This window comes from Ixodes scapularis, unplaced genomic scaffold, assembly GCF_016920785.2.
Source record: "Ixodes scapularis isolate PalLabHiFi unplaced genomic scaffold, ASM1692078v2 PGA_scaffold6__148_contigs__length_123643588, whole genome shotgun sequence".
Taxonomy (NCBI): domain Eukaryota; kingdom Metazoa; phylum Arthropoda; class Arachnida; order Ixodida; family Ixodidae; genus Ixodes; species Ixodes scapularis.
The window spans coordinates 110,146,506-110,160,591 of NW_024609881.1; the positions used below are offsets into that span (position 1 = coordinate 110,146,506).

General features: G+C 50.8%; 1 protein-coding gene across 1 annotated transcript in view; it reads right to left on the reverse strand.

The window, feature by feature from the left end:
* Positions 1-11,998: 11,998 nt before the first annotated feature.
* Positions 11,999-14,086, reverse strand: part of LOC8036003 (cytochrome P450 3A9) — a 58,811-nt gene continuing 56,723 nt past the window's right edge. Inside the window, exon 14 of the mRNA XM_040216865.3 lies at positions 11,999-13,131. Coding sequence (XP_040072799.1) covers positions 13,039-13,131 — 93 coding nt within the window. The 3' untranslated portion in view covers positions 11,999-13,038. The remainder of the gene's footprint in view (positions 13,132-14,086) is intronic.

A 14,086-nucleotide genomic window follows, 5' to 3' on the forward strand; every position in this document is an offset into this window, starting at 1 on the left:
AACATGATCCGGAGGCCGTCTTTGGGCTCGCAGATCATGGCGTAACGCAGCATTTCATTCTTTTTCTGTGGCAGGAAGGTGAGAAATAAAGCAAAGATATGATTATAAGACATGCACCCTACAGGAACTGAATGGGTTTGAAAAAAAAAAGCCGTGAAAATCAATTAATGCGGCTTGTAAAGGTGAGTTTGCAGTCAATGGTACACGATATAAGAGGCTAATCCTCACAACAACTCGAAAAAAAATTGTTAATAAACTTGATTGCATTCGTGAGATTATACATGGCTCCAATTAGAAACTTGCTCAGCGTCATCGAAAACTACTAAATAGGCTTTAGAAATACTTTGAGCGCGTGGGAAGCCGGGTAGTATGCTAAAGGTACCATCTGTACAAGACGTGCGAGGCTGGGGCTATGATAAGCCCCAGCCTTTTACCTTGCTCCTGCTGCACATGTGGTAACTTTACCGCACTACTGCGCTTCTCGCGCGCTCAAAGTCATTCCAAATATTACTGATTTGGTGGTTTTCAATGACGCTCAGCAAGCTTCTAATTGGACCCATATGTCTATTTTTACTAAATAAAAAGTTAATGAACACATTTTATTTCATTAAACGACTGATCGTTGCGATTAGCCCCCTATACTATTTCCTCCTAGCCGTATAACTCACCTGCTCAAGCCACATAAGTATAGATTGCGCGTCGTTTTTTTAAACAAATATGTTAAGTTTAGAAAAATAGCCTGTATATTCAAAAAAGAAGCTACCACCATACAAAATATCCAATGGAATATGTTTATGCATTTTGCGTTACAGTTCTTATTGTTCGCAGTCTAAGTGTATTTGGGTGTTTTTAATTCATGCACAAAACTCGCCAATAAAAAACTATTTGCACTCAAATAAAGATTATTTTTTTTGTTTGATCCCTATCGTGTTCTCATTCAGATCTGAATAAGCATTGTACTTGCGTGCGGGCTTTGAATTATTTTTATAGTTGGGTCTTTTAGCAAACCGTTACCGTGCTCCGCGTACCGCACTACCAGAGCCTTTAAACATGCTTTTAAGTACGCGCCCGGGTGATGCCGTGAACGCGGGGAGTGCGCTTAAAAGCACGCTTTAAAGGCTCTGGTAGACCGGTACGCGTAACACGATACACGATAAGGGTTCGCTAAAGGTCCCCACTAATCCGGGATGCGCGTTCAAGACCGAGATACCCTGTGGTACTGCGCAGGACTTCCTTTGCTTTTCCAGCGGAGGGGGGATCGGTGTCCGAGTGGGCTAGCGCCCACCAGCTCGGAGCACGTGGAGCGAAAGCTCGCGCCACAGAACCCAGGGACCCTGGGTTCAATCCCCACTACCATAGCCAGCGATGTGCGCGACCAAAAGGGTCGCTGCGGTCAGCTTTCCACGATTGGCCAAGCCATGGGCATATGAGCGTTGTCAGATTGTCAACTTTGACGGTGTTAGTTTCGGATTGCGATGGCTCTTAGCTTTCACTGTGCTTTTTAAGCACACCATCGAACTCGTCGTCGCACCTGAAGGTAAGTAGCCAGGGTAACAACTGGTGGACGTCACGGCGATGCAAATCCCAGTCGTCACGTCACGGATGGAAACCATAAGAGGGCACCACCTAAACATTTCGGCGCTAATACTCACAAAGCCTGGCAGTTCGATGAAGGAGCCATAAAGTGCCCGGTCGCAGATTGGGAGCGCGAGGATCTAGTAGCACAGAGCATTTTTCGGGGAGTCTAGTATTCAGCACACAGCTTTTGCAGCGGCGAGGACCCGAAACATGGTTTTCAAACCCGAAGAGAAACGAAGCACGAGAAACGAGTACGAAATGAGCGGACATTCCATCGCTCGGGACAAGTGTGCTTCGGCGTCTCGCCGCAGCAGGGCGCCCGTTACATGACTCTTGTAGAGTGTCTTCATACACACGCGCGCCTTTGCTTGAGTGGGGACATCTCAGCCATTTTTCCGCTCAATTGTTTTTTTATGCCTTTTGAAGTGCGCGCAATCCGGTGTCACTCAGCTCGAGCGCGTAGCTTTGGCTAATGCATAGACGCCATTTTACCGCCCAAGTCATGCACCGAGTGCGCGAGAGCGTCACGCGCTGGCACATTCAGTGCAACAATGGATGTCTTCACCCTGAGACAGACAGACATGCAGGCACCCTATACTTCGTTTCAGCTTCGGTCCAGACGCAGCCGATGCTACAAGCGCGAGCATGTGGCCCAGAATAGTGCTTGCACTGCACGAGCGCGCGTGCTTGGCAGGAATGCTGAAAGCCCGGAGCTCGCGCTTGTAGCTTTGGCTGCGTCTGGACCGAAGCTGAAACGAAGTATAGACTCTTTTCACTTTCGGTGACCGCGTCACGTGAGGATCTGCCAGGCTTTGTCAGCGTAGAGGAGGCTATGCCACTACCACTGATCTCTATGTCTATTTGCTGGATCGCGTTTGACCAGCTCCGCCTATGGACGGGAAGGCGGCCACGTTCGTCCATCTTTTTGGTAGAGTTGTATCATCTCTAGCTATCATACAATATGGCGGACAGCGCTATGGCGGCAGGCTGCCATAAAATAGTCGTGGATCTAGTACACTGTACCATGGGTGATATTGCGTGCTTGATTGAGTTGTTCGACGAAGCAGATTCTTGAAACCCGGCGTGAACGGTAGCCTCATCTTTGAGGACCCGGCGAAAGTTCTACGAAAGTGCAGTACCGGAGCAAAGCAGCTCAGCTTGCATCGAAAGCAGACTCTGTACCGGCGTCTGCATTCGATGCTTCTTTCGATGCGACTTTCGATGCGTGCTGTGCTGCTTTTCCCCGGTGCTGCCATTTCGTGAAACTTTTACCGGATCCTCAAAGATCGGGGTAGCGTTCACACCGGGTTTCAAAGATATGTTTCGTCAAACAATTTCAATCGAGCACGAAATATCATCCACGCTATTTTGATGGCAGCCTGCCACCACAACTGCCACAACGCTGTCTGCCATGGATGGATGATAATGGCCGCAGCAGCTGTACGTTGGCTAGAGGCGATATAACTTTACCAAAAAGATGGCCGCCAGTGGCCACATTTGCGGAGCGGGCAAACACGATCCAGCAATTGTCATAGAGATCAGTGGCCACTGCTGATCTCCTTTGGGGCTGGATGGTGACATCGAGCAAAGAGGCATAGAGCCACCGGAAGTAAGCGGCTTGTCCCGGAAGAGAGCGCTTGAAAGGCTTTGAAACTCTCTCAAGTGCTGGTTCGAAAAGCGTCCAGGGAGCTGGAATGTCGCTTGTCATCTCAAGAGACTCTGGTTGTTGCGCAGTAAGGACGCATGCATAACCGAAACGTTTCCTGCGAAGCCATTCAATGTGAAAATTTAAGATTCTGGTTTATCAAGTGTGGAAATGTTCCAAGTTCAAATGCCTCATTCTCGGGATTTAACTAAAAACGGGATTATTAAAACCCATTCAAAGACACAGGAAAGCATAGACCAAAAAGATGTCCGTTTGCCGAAAAGTCCACGCACCAAAACGTCCGTGCACCGAAATGTCCGTACACCAAAAAGTCTACATTGATAGGTCCCGCATCGAAAGGTCCTACACCGAAATACCCTTGAGATCCCACAGATCTATTCCTCTTTGTTTGTGATATTGGCATCGAGATCGACCTAGAGGTGGCGCTAATGTCGCGCTATCATCATCATCAAAGCGGGGATAGAAGCATGGCCGCCCCATACGCTCTCTACGTTCGCGCACGAGACGGTGTAAATTCTTGCGTTTAAGTTGTCGCATAGTATCCGTAGGAAAACAATTTTGGCGCAAAATGGTGCGGTACCGTTTGGCGCTTCAGTGAAGATCGAATCGTGTTACCAGCGCACGACCTAAATTAAAAAAAAAAAAAAAAATCACACGTGTGAATGCGTCATTTACTCAAGGCAGACTTGGGGAAGCATGAATCACCGCGACGGATGCCTGTCTCCGTGTGAACTGCAGTATTTATGTTAAATATTTGTCACTTTACAAATAGATGTATCGGTTCACCATTGTGGAAATTCAAGAAAACAATGAATTCCAACCCGGATAACATAATACGGGTATGATGGGCTGTGAAATCGCAGGTGCTATGCATGTTTGTTTTTGTAACTTCTAGATTGCAACTTTGTAACTTTTGCAGCAATATAGATGTTTAGCATAAAGGTAAATTAGTGCTGTATAGTAAATTACCGTGCTATTGAGTTCAGCTGCAGTCAATGTTTCCCTTTACTGTGCCATAGCATAGGCCATAGTGTTGGTAAATGTTCCGGAACCGAAACAATTTTACTAAGCTGCGCTGAGGAGAGAGTGTTTCTTTAGTTAGGATCCGGAAACTCTTCGTTGGCAGGACAACTGAAACAAGTGAAACAAACTAATCTAATATGCCTGCCGCGAGTGTGACAAACCGGTGTAACCAAACAATGCTGTAGCGTGCGTGTTATAGATGCTTTTCGTGGTAGTGTGGGTTCACCCGCTTCGATTTTCTCGGTGAAGGCCACGGATATCAAAAGGATAATATTATAAGTTTCAGGCTAAATAATATTATATTCAAACATAGTAGACCCTCCGACTCCAACAAACGACTCACACCACGACGCAGACGGCATCGACCAGAGCGACACTCTTTTACTGATAAAGGCTAGCGACGCTCACGAGACTTTCCGATCAGCCTCCGCCCTCACTTAACGCATATCAGAACTGGGCATTTAATCGATTAAGCTTCAGACTATTCAAGTGATGATTTAATTGGAATATTTTATTTTTACCGTTTAATCGGTCACTTGTAATAAAAAAGCCAGGAAAAAGTTAAAAAAAAATGTCTGCTTTAATATTTTTGACGCTTTCATCTCTTTCAGGACGAAGCTAGGCTTGCACTGTAAACCACTTCAGCATGCTTGTGATTGTCGTCCAGGGTGATTATATTGTTTAAATGATAACTTAAAAATTACTTCAGCTTAAAAGGCTTCCCGTGTTCATATTTCTGTAGGCGACATAACCTGAAGTTTAAAATGGGAATGCAATATGCCATTTATGACATACTAAAATTAGCAAAAACAAAGTGTAATTTAACGTCTTTTGTGCAATATCACCGGTGAAAAATCAACTAGTGTATTTATTAATCGATTAGTCCATTAAAAGGTGGCGATAAGTTGGCTTATATTTCTTAATCAAAGCACAGCTGTAATTAACATTGAATATTTCATGAAAGCTATGGTTTCTGAGAGGTAACAAAACACGTGGGACCAGTGGTTGTATACAATACACAACACTAAGATCCTGGAAGGATGCGACTCAAAGGGGCCATGAAACGAATTTTGGACTGGGATAAATGATTTTAAATTGGGACTTTACTAATCGCATATCGTTTAGTTGGCCAAAAGAAAGAGGCTAGAAAGTCAAAAGCCAGCTTTTCGGTACGAACATTTGAAAATATAGCGGACTATTTTGCTTCTTGCCTACGACAGCTCTCCGCCTTTTCACTATGATACATCCGCGGTTCCCAAAGCGTGTCACCGGTGCCAATCTGACGTCAGCCGAGCCCAGCTCACGCATTGGACACGAGAACTGCGTCACTCGGACGTATGCGCTCGTCAACAATCAATCCGTCGACGAATATTTGGATTCGCGTTCGTGGCCAATGAATGCCCTGACAGAACTTATCGTCACTGGGGAATGACAAATTCTATGGTGTGCATAAAAAGCACGGTGGAAGCTAGGAGTCATCACACCGGTGACGAAGAATGTCACGACGACGTGTTTCCCAATTCGCATTTGAGTTGAGGATTAAAGCTAAGGAGGAAGAAGTAGGAAAATCGTTTCATGACCCCTTTAATATTAATCACTTTGCTGAATTTCCATGCATGTGAAGCGATACAACACGACCTTTAGTAGGAAGAAACGGCAACAAAAACAACAAGGGCTTAATGAGGAGGCCTCAGCTCGGCCGGAAGTGGGCTTGCGACGTCCAGATCCATGCAGATCTTGTGGTTTGGCACTTGACCTGTGTAACGTATTTCTTCTGCTGGTGAACACCAACACTATTATTATAGGTCGTCAGAGATTTTATTCAGCTCGTCAAGTTCGAGCTCGGGCAGGTTCAAGCACCGGCTATTTTAAACAACAGACCGTCGCCGGCGGGTCGCTCCGAAAATGCGACTTCATCGTCCGCGCGTCAATTTGGAGCAGGTGCCCCATAGCGGTTTGTTTCCTCCCTCCCGGATATTGAAAAGCGATCCGGATCTACCAGTGGAATTTGTCACGATCTTTCTCGAACGTGGACGAAGGGGGCCGAAGCACCCGCCGAGGAGAGACGACACGCAGCCTGGTTGTGAGGGTGGACGATGTCTGACCGGAGCATGTGTGCTCAACGGTGTTTATTGTCGCGGTGAACAATGTTGCCCGCCGAGCCTGGCGGCCGCAGACGGGCGGACTGGAGGGGGGCGCCACTAACTTGTCACACTCCTCCCCCCCAGTTTGTTTGTTATAAAACAAAACTAAACACAATGCGCACGGCCGACACCATCTCGGTGTCTGGTCGTGCCAAGTCCTGGCCGGTCGATGGTGAAGATCACCCCGGCGAGTACCGGTCAGGTGGCCTTCGCTGCCGCGTACTCCGCCTGGGCCCTGGAGTCGACGGGCCAGGTGTGGCAACGCCGGGCGCTGCCTGTACAGGTTGCGCTCCACCCAGTGGAGCCGCAGGGACTGGATTTGGGTGTGGCACCGGTCCAACTGGTGCCACAGGACTGGCGACACTTGTCGCCTCCGGGGTGGATGGCGCTCCGCTGGCCGCTACTGGTGCTGTGGTTGGGCCCCCTGCAGGCTGGTCCCCTGAAGCGACGGCCGAGGGTGGAAGCCAGGTCTCGAGGCGAGGCCTGACATGGTCGGCGTGCCGGTGCCAGGTGGTCCCGTCGGGCATGCGGACGAGCAGCGATGAGGCGCTCGCTGGTGAAACCACATGTCCGGCAGACCAGGGTGGGCCAGGACGGAAGTTCCTGGCGTACACCGACGCTCCCGGCTCCGGCAAAGGCCCGGGACGGCACCCTCGGTCAGCAGCCAGCTTCTGCTTCAGCTGCTTCAGGAGCGCCGTGGACCGGAGGTCTGGATGCAAGACGTCCAGGGGGGTCTTGACCATCCGGCCCAGCAGAAGCTCGCAGGGGGCACGGCCAGTGACCTCATGCGGTGTGGTCCGGTACTGAAACAGTACCCGGGCCACCTGAGTACGGAAATCCCCGGGCTGGCTCTTCTTCAGCTTGTTCTTGAGGGTCTGGACCACCCGCTCAGCTGCACCATTGGAAGCGAAGTGGTACGGCGGAACCAGCATCCGGCGGATCCCATTCCTCTGCAGCCGGTCGAGGTACTCGGCGCTAGCGAAAGCGGGACCATTGTCGGACACAATGATGTCCGGCAATCCCTGCGCCGCGAAGACCTGCCGCAGAGCCGCAATGGTCGCGCTTGCCGATGGACTGGTTACTGGCAGTGCCTCCACCCACTTGGAGAAGGCGTCCACTACTACCAGGAAGTAGTGGCCCTTGAAAGGTCCCGCATAGTCCACGTGTAAGCGGGACCACGGCCTCTGTGGGAACGGCCAGGGGGTGATCTCCACGTGGCGCGAGGCTCGCTGGTTCTCCTGGCAGACTTGGCAGCCTTGCACCTGGTGCACGATGTCCTGGTCCAAGCCAGGCCACCAAACGTGCGACCGTGCCACAATTTTAGTCTTTTCAATGCCAGGATGCCCCGCGTGCAGAAGCTGCAGCACCTTGGCCCGCAGACTTTGTGGAATTACCACCCTGGAACCCCACAGGAGGCAGCCTTGCTCCAAGCTCAGCTCGGCGGTCTTGTGGCTGTACGCCTGGTGACGCAGCTCCTCCCCTCGGGCAACCGCCTTGACCACCTGGGACAGCACCGGGTCCCAGCTGGTCGCCTACGCCACCGCAGTCCTGGTGAGCACCCCCGGGTAGGCCCGCTCCAGCAAGAACACATCAGCTGGCTCCGGAACGGCAGCAGGCACCTCCGGCAGGGGCAGGCGGCTCAGGGCGTCTGCAGGTCCCAGGTCCTTCCCAGGGCGGTAGACCAGCTTGTACCTGTAGGCTGCCAGCGTCAAGGCCCAGCGTACCACACGAGGCGATGCTTGCACTGGAACTGCCTTGTCAGGTTCCAGCAGCCCCAGCAGCGGCTTGTGGTCCGTGACTGCCTCGAACTGCCGGCCCCACAGGTACTGATGGAAGCGCTGGACCCCGAAGATGAGGGCCAAGCCTTCCTTGTCGAGCTGGCTGTAGCGTTGCTCCGCCGCATGAAGCCGACGAGAAGCAAACGCCACAGGGCATTCCTGACCATCCTGACCCCGGTGCGACAGGACGGCTCCTACCCCGTACGGCGACGCATCCACGGTGAGGACTACAGGCTTGGCCGGGTCGAAGTGCACCAGCACTGGAGCCTTTATGACCAGCTCCTTGCTGCGCTGGAAGGCCAAGTCCTGCTCCTTCTTCCAGGCCCACTGCTGCCCATCGCGAAGCAGGCGATGCAGTGGCTCCAGATGCGTCGAGAGGTTGGGCAGGAACCTCCTGTAGAAGTTGATGAGGCCGAGGTAGCTCTGAAGCTCCTTTTTGCTCTTGGGCTTCGGCGCCTTGAGCACGGCCTCAATCTTGCGGGGAGCCGGGGCCAGGCCAGCCTGGGAGATGATGTGTCCCAGGTGCTCCACGCTGGGGGTCAGGAACACGCACTTGTCCAGCCTCAGCTTGAGACCGGCGTCCTGTAGTTTAGTCAGGACTTTGCGCAGGTTCTGCAGGTGGTCCCCGTCGTCGGTACGGGTAACCAGGATGTCGTCCAAGTACACCGCCACGTGCCTCATGCCCCTGAAGAGGTTGTCCATCTCTCTCTGGAAGATGGCTGGGGCTGAGGCCACGCCGAACGGTAGGCGCGTGTACTGGAAGAGTCCCATGGTTGTCGAAATGGTGACATACTTCCGGGCGGCATCCTGGAGCACCAGCTGCTGGTAGGCATCTCGAAGGTCGAGCTTGGTGAACTTCTGTCCCCCGGACAGAGCCGACCAGAGATCTTCTACCCGAGGCAGCGGGTACTTCTCGACGGTAGCGACGGGGTTGATTGTGACCTTGAAGTCCCCGCAGATCCTGACGCGGCCGTCTTGCTTGAGGACTGGCACAATCGGTGCGGCCCACTCGGAAGACTTGACGGGCACCAGGATTCCCTCTCGCTGCAGCCGTTGCAGCTCCTGGGTGACCCCGTCCTTCAGGGCGAACGGCAGCGGACGCGGCTTGAAGAATCGAGGCCGGGTTCCCTCGGGTATGTGGATGCCGACTGTCGTGCCGGCAAAGGTGCCCACCCCCGGCTGGAACAGGGACTGGAAGTCGGTCAGGAGGCTCGGGACGTCCTTCACCACGTGCAGCGCAGCTTCCTGGTACTCCGGCAGCCGAACACCCAGCGAGTGAATCCAGTTCCGGCCCAGCAGCGTCGGCGACGACCCCTTGGTTAAATAAAGGGGAAGGATTGCCTCCCTGTCGCCAAGGCGAACGCTGACTTGGGCCCGACCCTGGACCTGGGAAAGCTGCCCGGAGTAGCTGCGCAGCATGACGTCAGACGCCTCGATGGGCACGCCGGGGAAGGTCCGCTTGAACAGCTTCCCGGGCATGACCGACACGCTGGCCCCGGTGTCCAGCTCCATGGTGATGGGGTGGCCGCAGATTTTGACAGACACCAAGTAAGGTGGCACGGACGATGGAGGCTTACTCGTCTGCCACACGTCGAAAATCTGCGGGTCCTCGGTTACGACGTGGACCCTGGCTGAAGACGAACCCGGGCCTGGTGCCCGGGTTCGTCTTCAGCCAGGGTCCAACTTAATCACAAGTTACAAGTGAGGTTCTTAAATTTTGAATAGAAAAAATGGTGGCCCGACGGGGTTCTCAAATATATATAAAGCTCTATCGTAGCTCTATAGCGCCAGTTCATGAAAATGAGCAAAAATGGTCCCCATTATCGCATTAAAATTTGCAGAAAATCACCTGTAACTTTTAATTGAGATAACGGCTAGTACTGAAGCCTTGGCAGGTGGTTCGGGCCGCTAGCGATACATTTCGGCCGAGATTGAGCCTTCGGCGATATGCGTAATATATCTTTGCAATGAAAACAAAAACGCCGTCAATTTCTTTTTCGAGCACGCTCTTTGTACTACGCTTGCGGAGCCATATTTAGTTACTCAAGAAAAAAATTAAAGCCCCTTGATGTGTTTGTCTTACAAGTAGAATTATATGTGCCAATGCACGAGGCTCGTACCTGGTGCCGGGCCTTGGAAGCGAATGTCATTGTAGAACTCGGTTGTGACACGTGTGTCACGCATTCGCAGAACAATGGTTGTCGATACTTGCAAGAAACGCGAAGCGTGGTTTTCTTCGAGGAGATTTAAACCACTTTAGACGAGATAACACTGGCGCTATCTATCGTGTACCTGTGGAACACAACATATTTTCGCAGATTTACTCATTTGTGCGCATCATTCTTTCATATGGCTTCAAATAAGTCTGACAATGTTATAACTTATAACTCTATAGGGTTCCGTCTTTTCGTGGTTTATTTCTTCTTCGATTCGGGGGGTGCTTTTTCGGGGTTTATAAATGCCAAAGCCTTGATTTGCCCATGGAGAGTACCGACGTCATTGTAGTCTGTTGCGTGTCAAGTGACGAAAGAACGTTTATTGCCAGGAGCAAGATAATATATACAGAACATGTGAGCAGTGAAACAGATCATAACTCGCGTTACAGTCATTAGCTTTGAAGCCGCGCCAAACGGCATCTAAACTCCCCTTTCTCAATGGAGTGAAGTGAAGCCGCGATCTGATGAATAGGATCCTATTGGCTGGCGCACGTCATCAATAAACGAGGCCCCCGTTGGCTCTCGCGCGGCGTAGTTCCAAGGGACGCCACCCGAGAAGCCGTTTCTATGGCGGCGCAGCGCACGCAGCGGCCCGGTCGCTGGTAAGAGGTGCGGGCCTGTCCGCACAGCCCGCCCGGACAAACTCCGGAGAGGCTGCACGGCCGAGCTCAGCGCGGCACCACGGTGCGGCCATTTCACGAGAGCGCGCGCTCGGCCGTCGGCCACTACCTCGGCAGTAGGGGCAGGCTCTTATGAAGAGAGGGACTGCTCATAAAACGAAATTTTTGCGCTTTGCAGCACTCTACGCATCGGTGTTGTTCTTGGGGCTTCGTGACTCTGCATTTCTGACGTTCTTGCACTACGATATGTGCGAAGGTTTCTAAAAAAACGAAGTCCTGCAAAAAGCGCAGCACCCCTGCAGTGTCGTGGCGTCAGCATAAAGAAACATGCCGGTGCCCATGGAACAGAGCAGACATTGGTCTACTAGCGCTCACGCTCCTTTATTCCATTTAACGTAATATCGAATGTTTCAGCAGGGCGAGTTTTACTAATGGCATATTCGGCGGGTCGCTTTGCAGCGTTGTGGAGCACTCTGAAAAGCCGATGCCCTTTCGGCTGGTCGAAGTCGGGCACTCCCAGATTTTCGGATCGCGACGTCCTCCGACTTGTAGCCCTGTGAAGCGCTCCAAGCTCGAAATTTACGTCACGCCTCGAGCACCTTCGAAACATGCTTGCTTTGTGCATAGGTTTGGTTCTAACATCTCTAAACACAGTTATGTTTGTATTACCGACAATACGGGACCGTGATACGACGGAGAAAAGCGCCTCAGGCAATATAGAGTTTTAGAAAACCGTTTTTGCGCAACCGATATGGTACGATGGACACCTCCGGTGCAAACTGCGCAGATGCTACCGCACAAGACACGCACATTGGCAGTGCGTACCGGAGGGCCTATTATACCATATCGGGTGTACAAAAATGGTTCCCTAAAACTCTCTACTGTCTGCAGACGGTATTTTGTATGGTGTGTAAACAGTGTGACTGCGGTACTGTAGCTCAGCAGGTGCGACATATAAATTAGACCAGGCACGTCCACGTTTAAACGATATTTTATTGCTCCCCTGGTCCAGTGATAACGTTGGCTCTGGCTGAACAATAGGTACTGCGGTGTCTTCTAGTGCCACTAAATAAGCTACGCTTCAGAGCACCGACACTTGGCCATATTGTGTCTTAAAATCATGGTTGCCAGTTACCCGAAGCTTTATCTGAAATCACAGAAAACGCTTTTCCGCCCTCCAGAAATGCTTAAACAGCTCCCGACAGAGCAAAGCAATGTTGCATGACCTTCCCCTAAGATCTGAATATTTGCTTTGCTTTACCTTAGTTCGGAGCGCAGCAAACGCTGCGGGCTGATGAAGCCACTGAAGCAGCGCCAAAAGCGCGAGGTTAAGCTGCTCGTTCTCTTTCTGTGCCTCTGCGGTCGAGCTAAACTAGAGCCACTAAACAAGCTACGCTTTATACACATCTTGGTGCTTAAAATGATGGTTGTCTGTTATCTGGAGCTTTATTTGAAATCACAGGAAACGCTTTTCTGTCCTCCACAAATGTTTAAACAGTTCGCGACAAAGCAGAGCAATATTACGTGAGCTTCCTGACACCGAAACTAATGCCGAGGAAGTCGCACTTTTGTATCATAACGATCGGCAGTTGCGTCTGCTCTACATACGAGCAAAAATGGTGGCGCCCACAACAATGTCGGGGAACAGAGTGCCGATACTCTAAGCGCAGCTCATTTAATGGCTCCAGTGTCTTCTAGAGACACCTTACACCAGGCTATTGTGCCTTCCGTGGCTTCTTCATTGTATTTACTATTTATATGTATTACTCAGGGAACAACTTCTTCTTCTGGCCTTAGAATAGCAAACAAATGATTACTGGCCCAGTCCACGATACAAAATGCCGTCATTCGATGGGACGGGGATTTGACGAAAGAGAGTTCCGATTCCACTCGGAACCCAGAAAGAGACGTCCGTTTGCAAGAAGTCGTAGTTTTGTCCCCACATTTCGCTTGTGTGTGTGTGTGTGTGTGCGTGTCGTTACAGCCACTCTAACAATGAAGACACAGGCCAAATCATGACGTCGAGTCCGCGATCTTGGTGAACTTGATCCAGGGTCCATCTTTGGGCTCGCAGACCATGGAGTAGAACATCATTTCGTTCTTTTCCTGTATCAGGGGGATGGAAAGCAACAAAGAGATGCGATTTCAAGGATACGTGCAAGAAAAAGAAAGTACTGTAGAAAAAAAAATTGCCTTAAAACAAATGTTGCCGAAATTTCTGCGCAGATGGTCGTTGAAATGCGATTTCAATAAGCAGCGTCTCCATACCGGGTAAACGCTTCTTTACTAAATAGCTTAGAAAACTGCTATGGAAACTCCACAAATCTTTTTAGTCGACGTCCATAAGTTCTGCAAGCGTAAGTAAAATCGTTCACACTATATTCTAATTCAACTCCCTATCTCTCGCGGATGGAATCCGCGCAGGAAACCAACGAGCTTTGTTGTAGCAATCCGACAATTCCATTGTTTCTTTCCCACAATATCTATGGAAACATAATAAGGCCTTTAATAACGGCATTTGCCCTCCAGAATCTAATATAACACTTCACATTCGTTGGGAGCATTATCCCCTGTATGCATAATTGAAGTAGGTATAGTTAAACAAATACGTGCCACCTGTTTCGGTGGTTACAGCGCACAGGCGGACCCGAAAGGTGTGGAGGGTTTGGCCCCGGAAAGGCTATCGCATTTACTATTGTGCGCCATTTGCGTCGCAGTTTTTATCTTGCTGACGCAAATATGCACACGCCCAGAAATGAAGAGCATTGCTTTACGTAAAAAAAAAACTGAAGGAGAGGAGGAAAGGAGAGGAGAACACGGAGCTCTGATTGGAACGATAAGTGGATACACGTAAAGCTAGCCCCTCCCTTTGTCTCTACTTACAGCTCGAACGCGTTTGACTGCCAGACGCCGGCATCCAGCGTTCCGCGTTCACGTTCGAAGAGTGAGTGAAGACAAAAGCAGCCGACTTTACGTCTACCCACTAAACATTCCAGTCGGAGTTCGGCGTTCTGAGACCCCCTCGCCCGGTCGTTTCCTCCTCTCCATCAGTTTCTCGCCG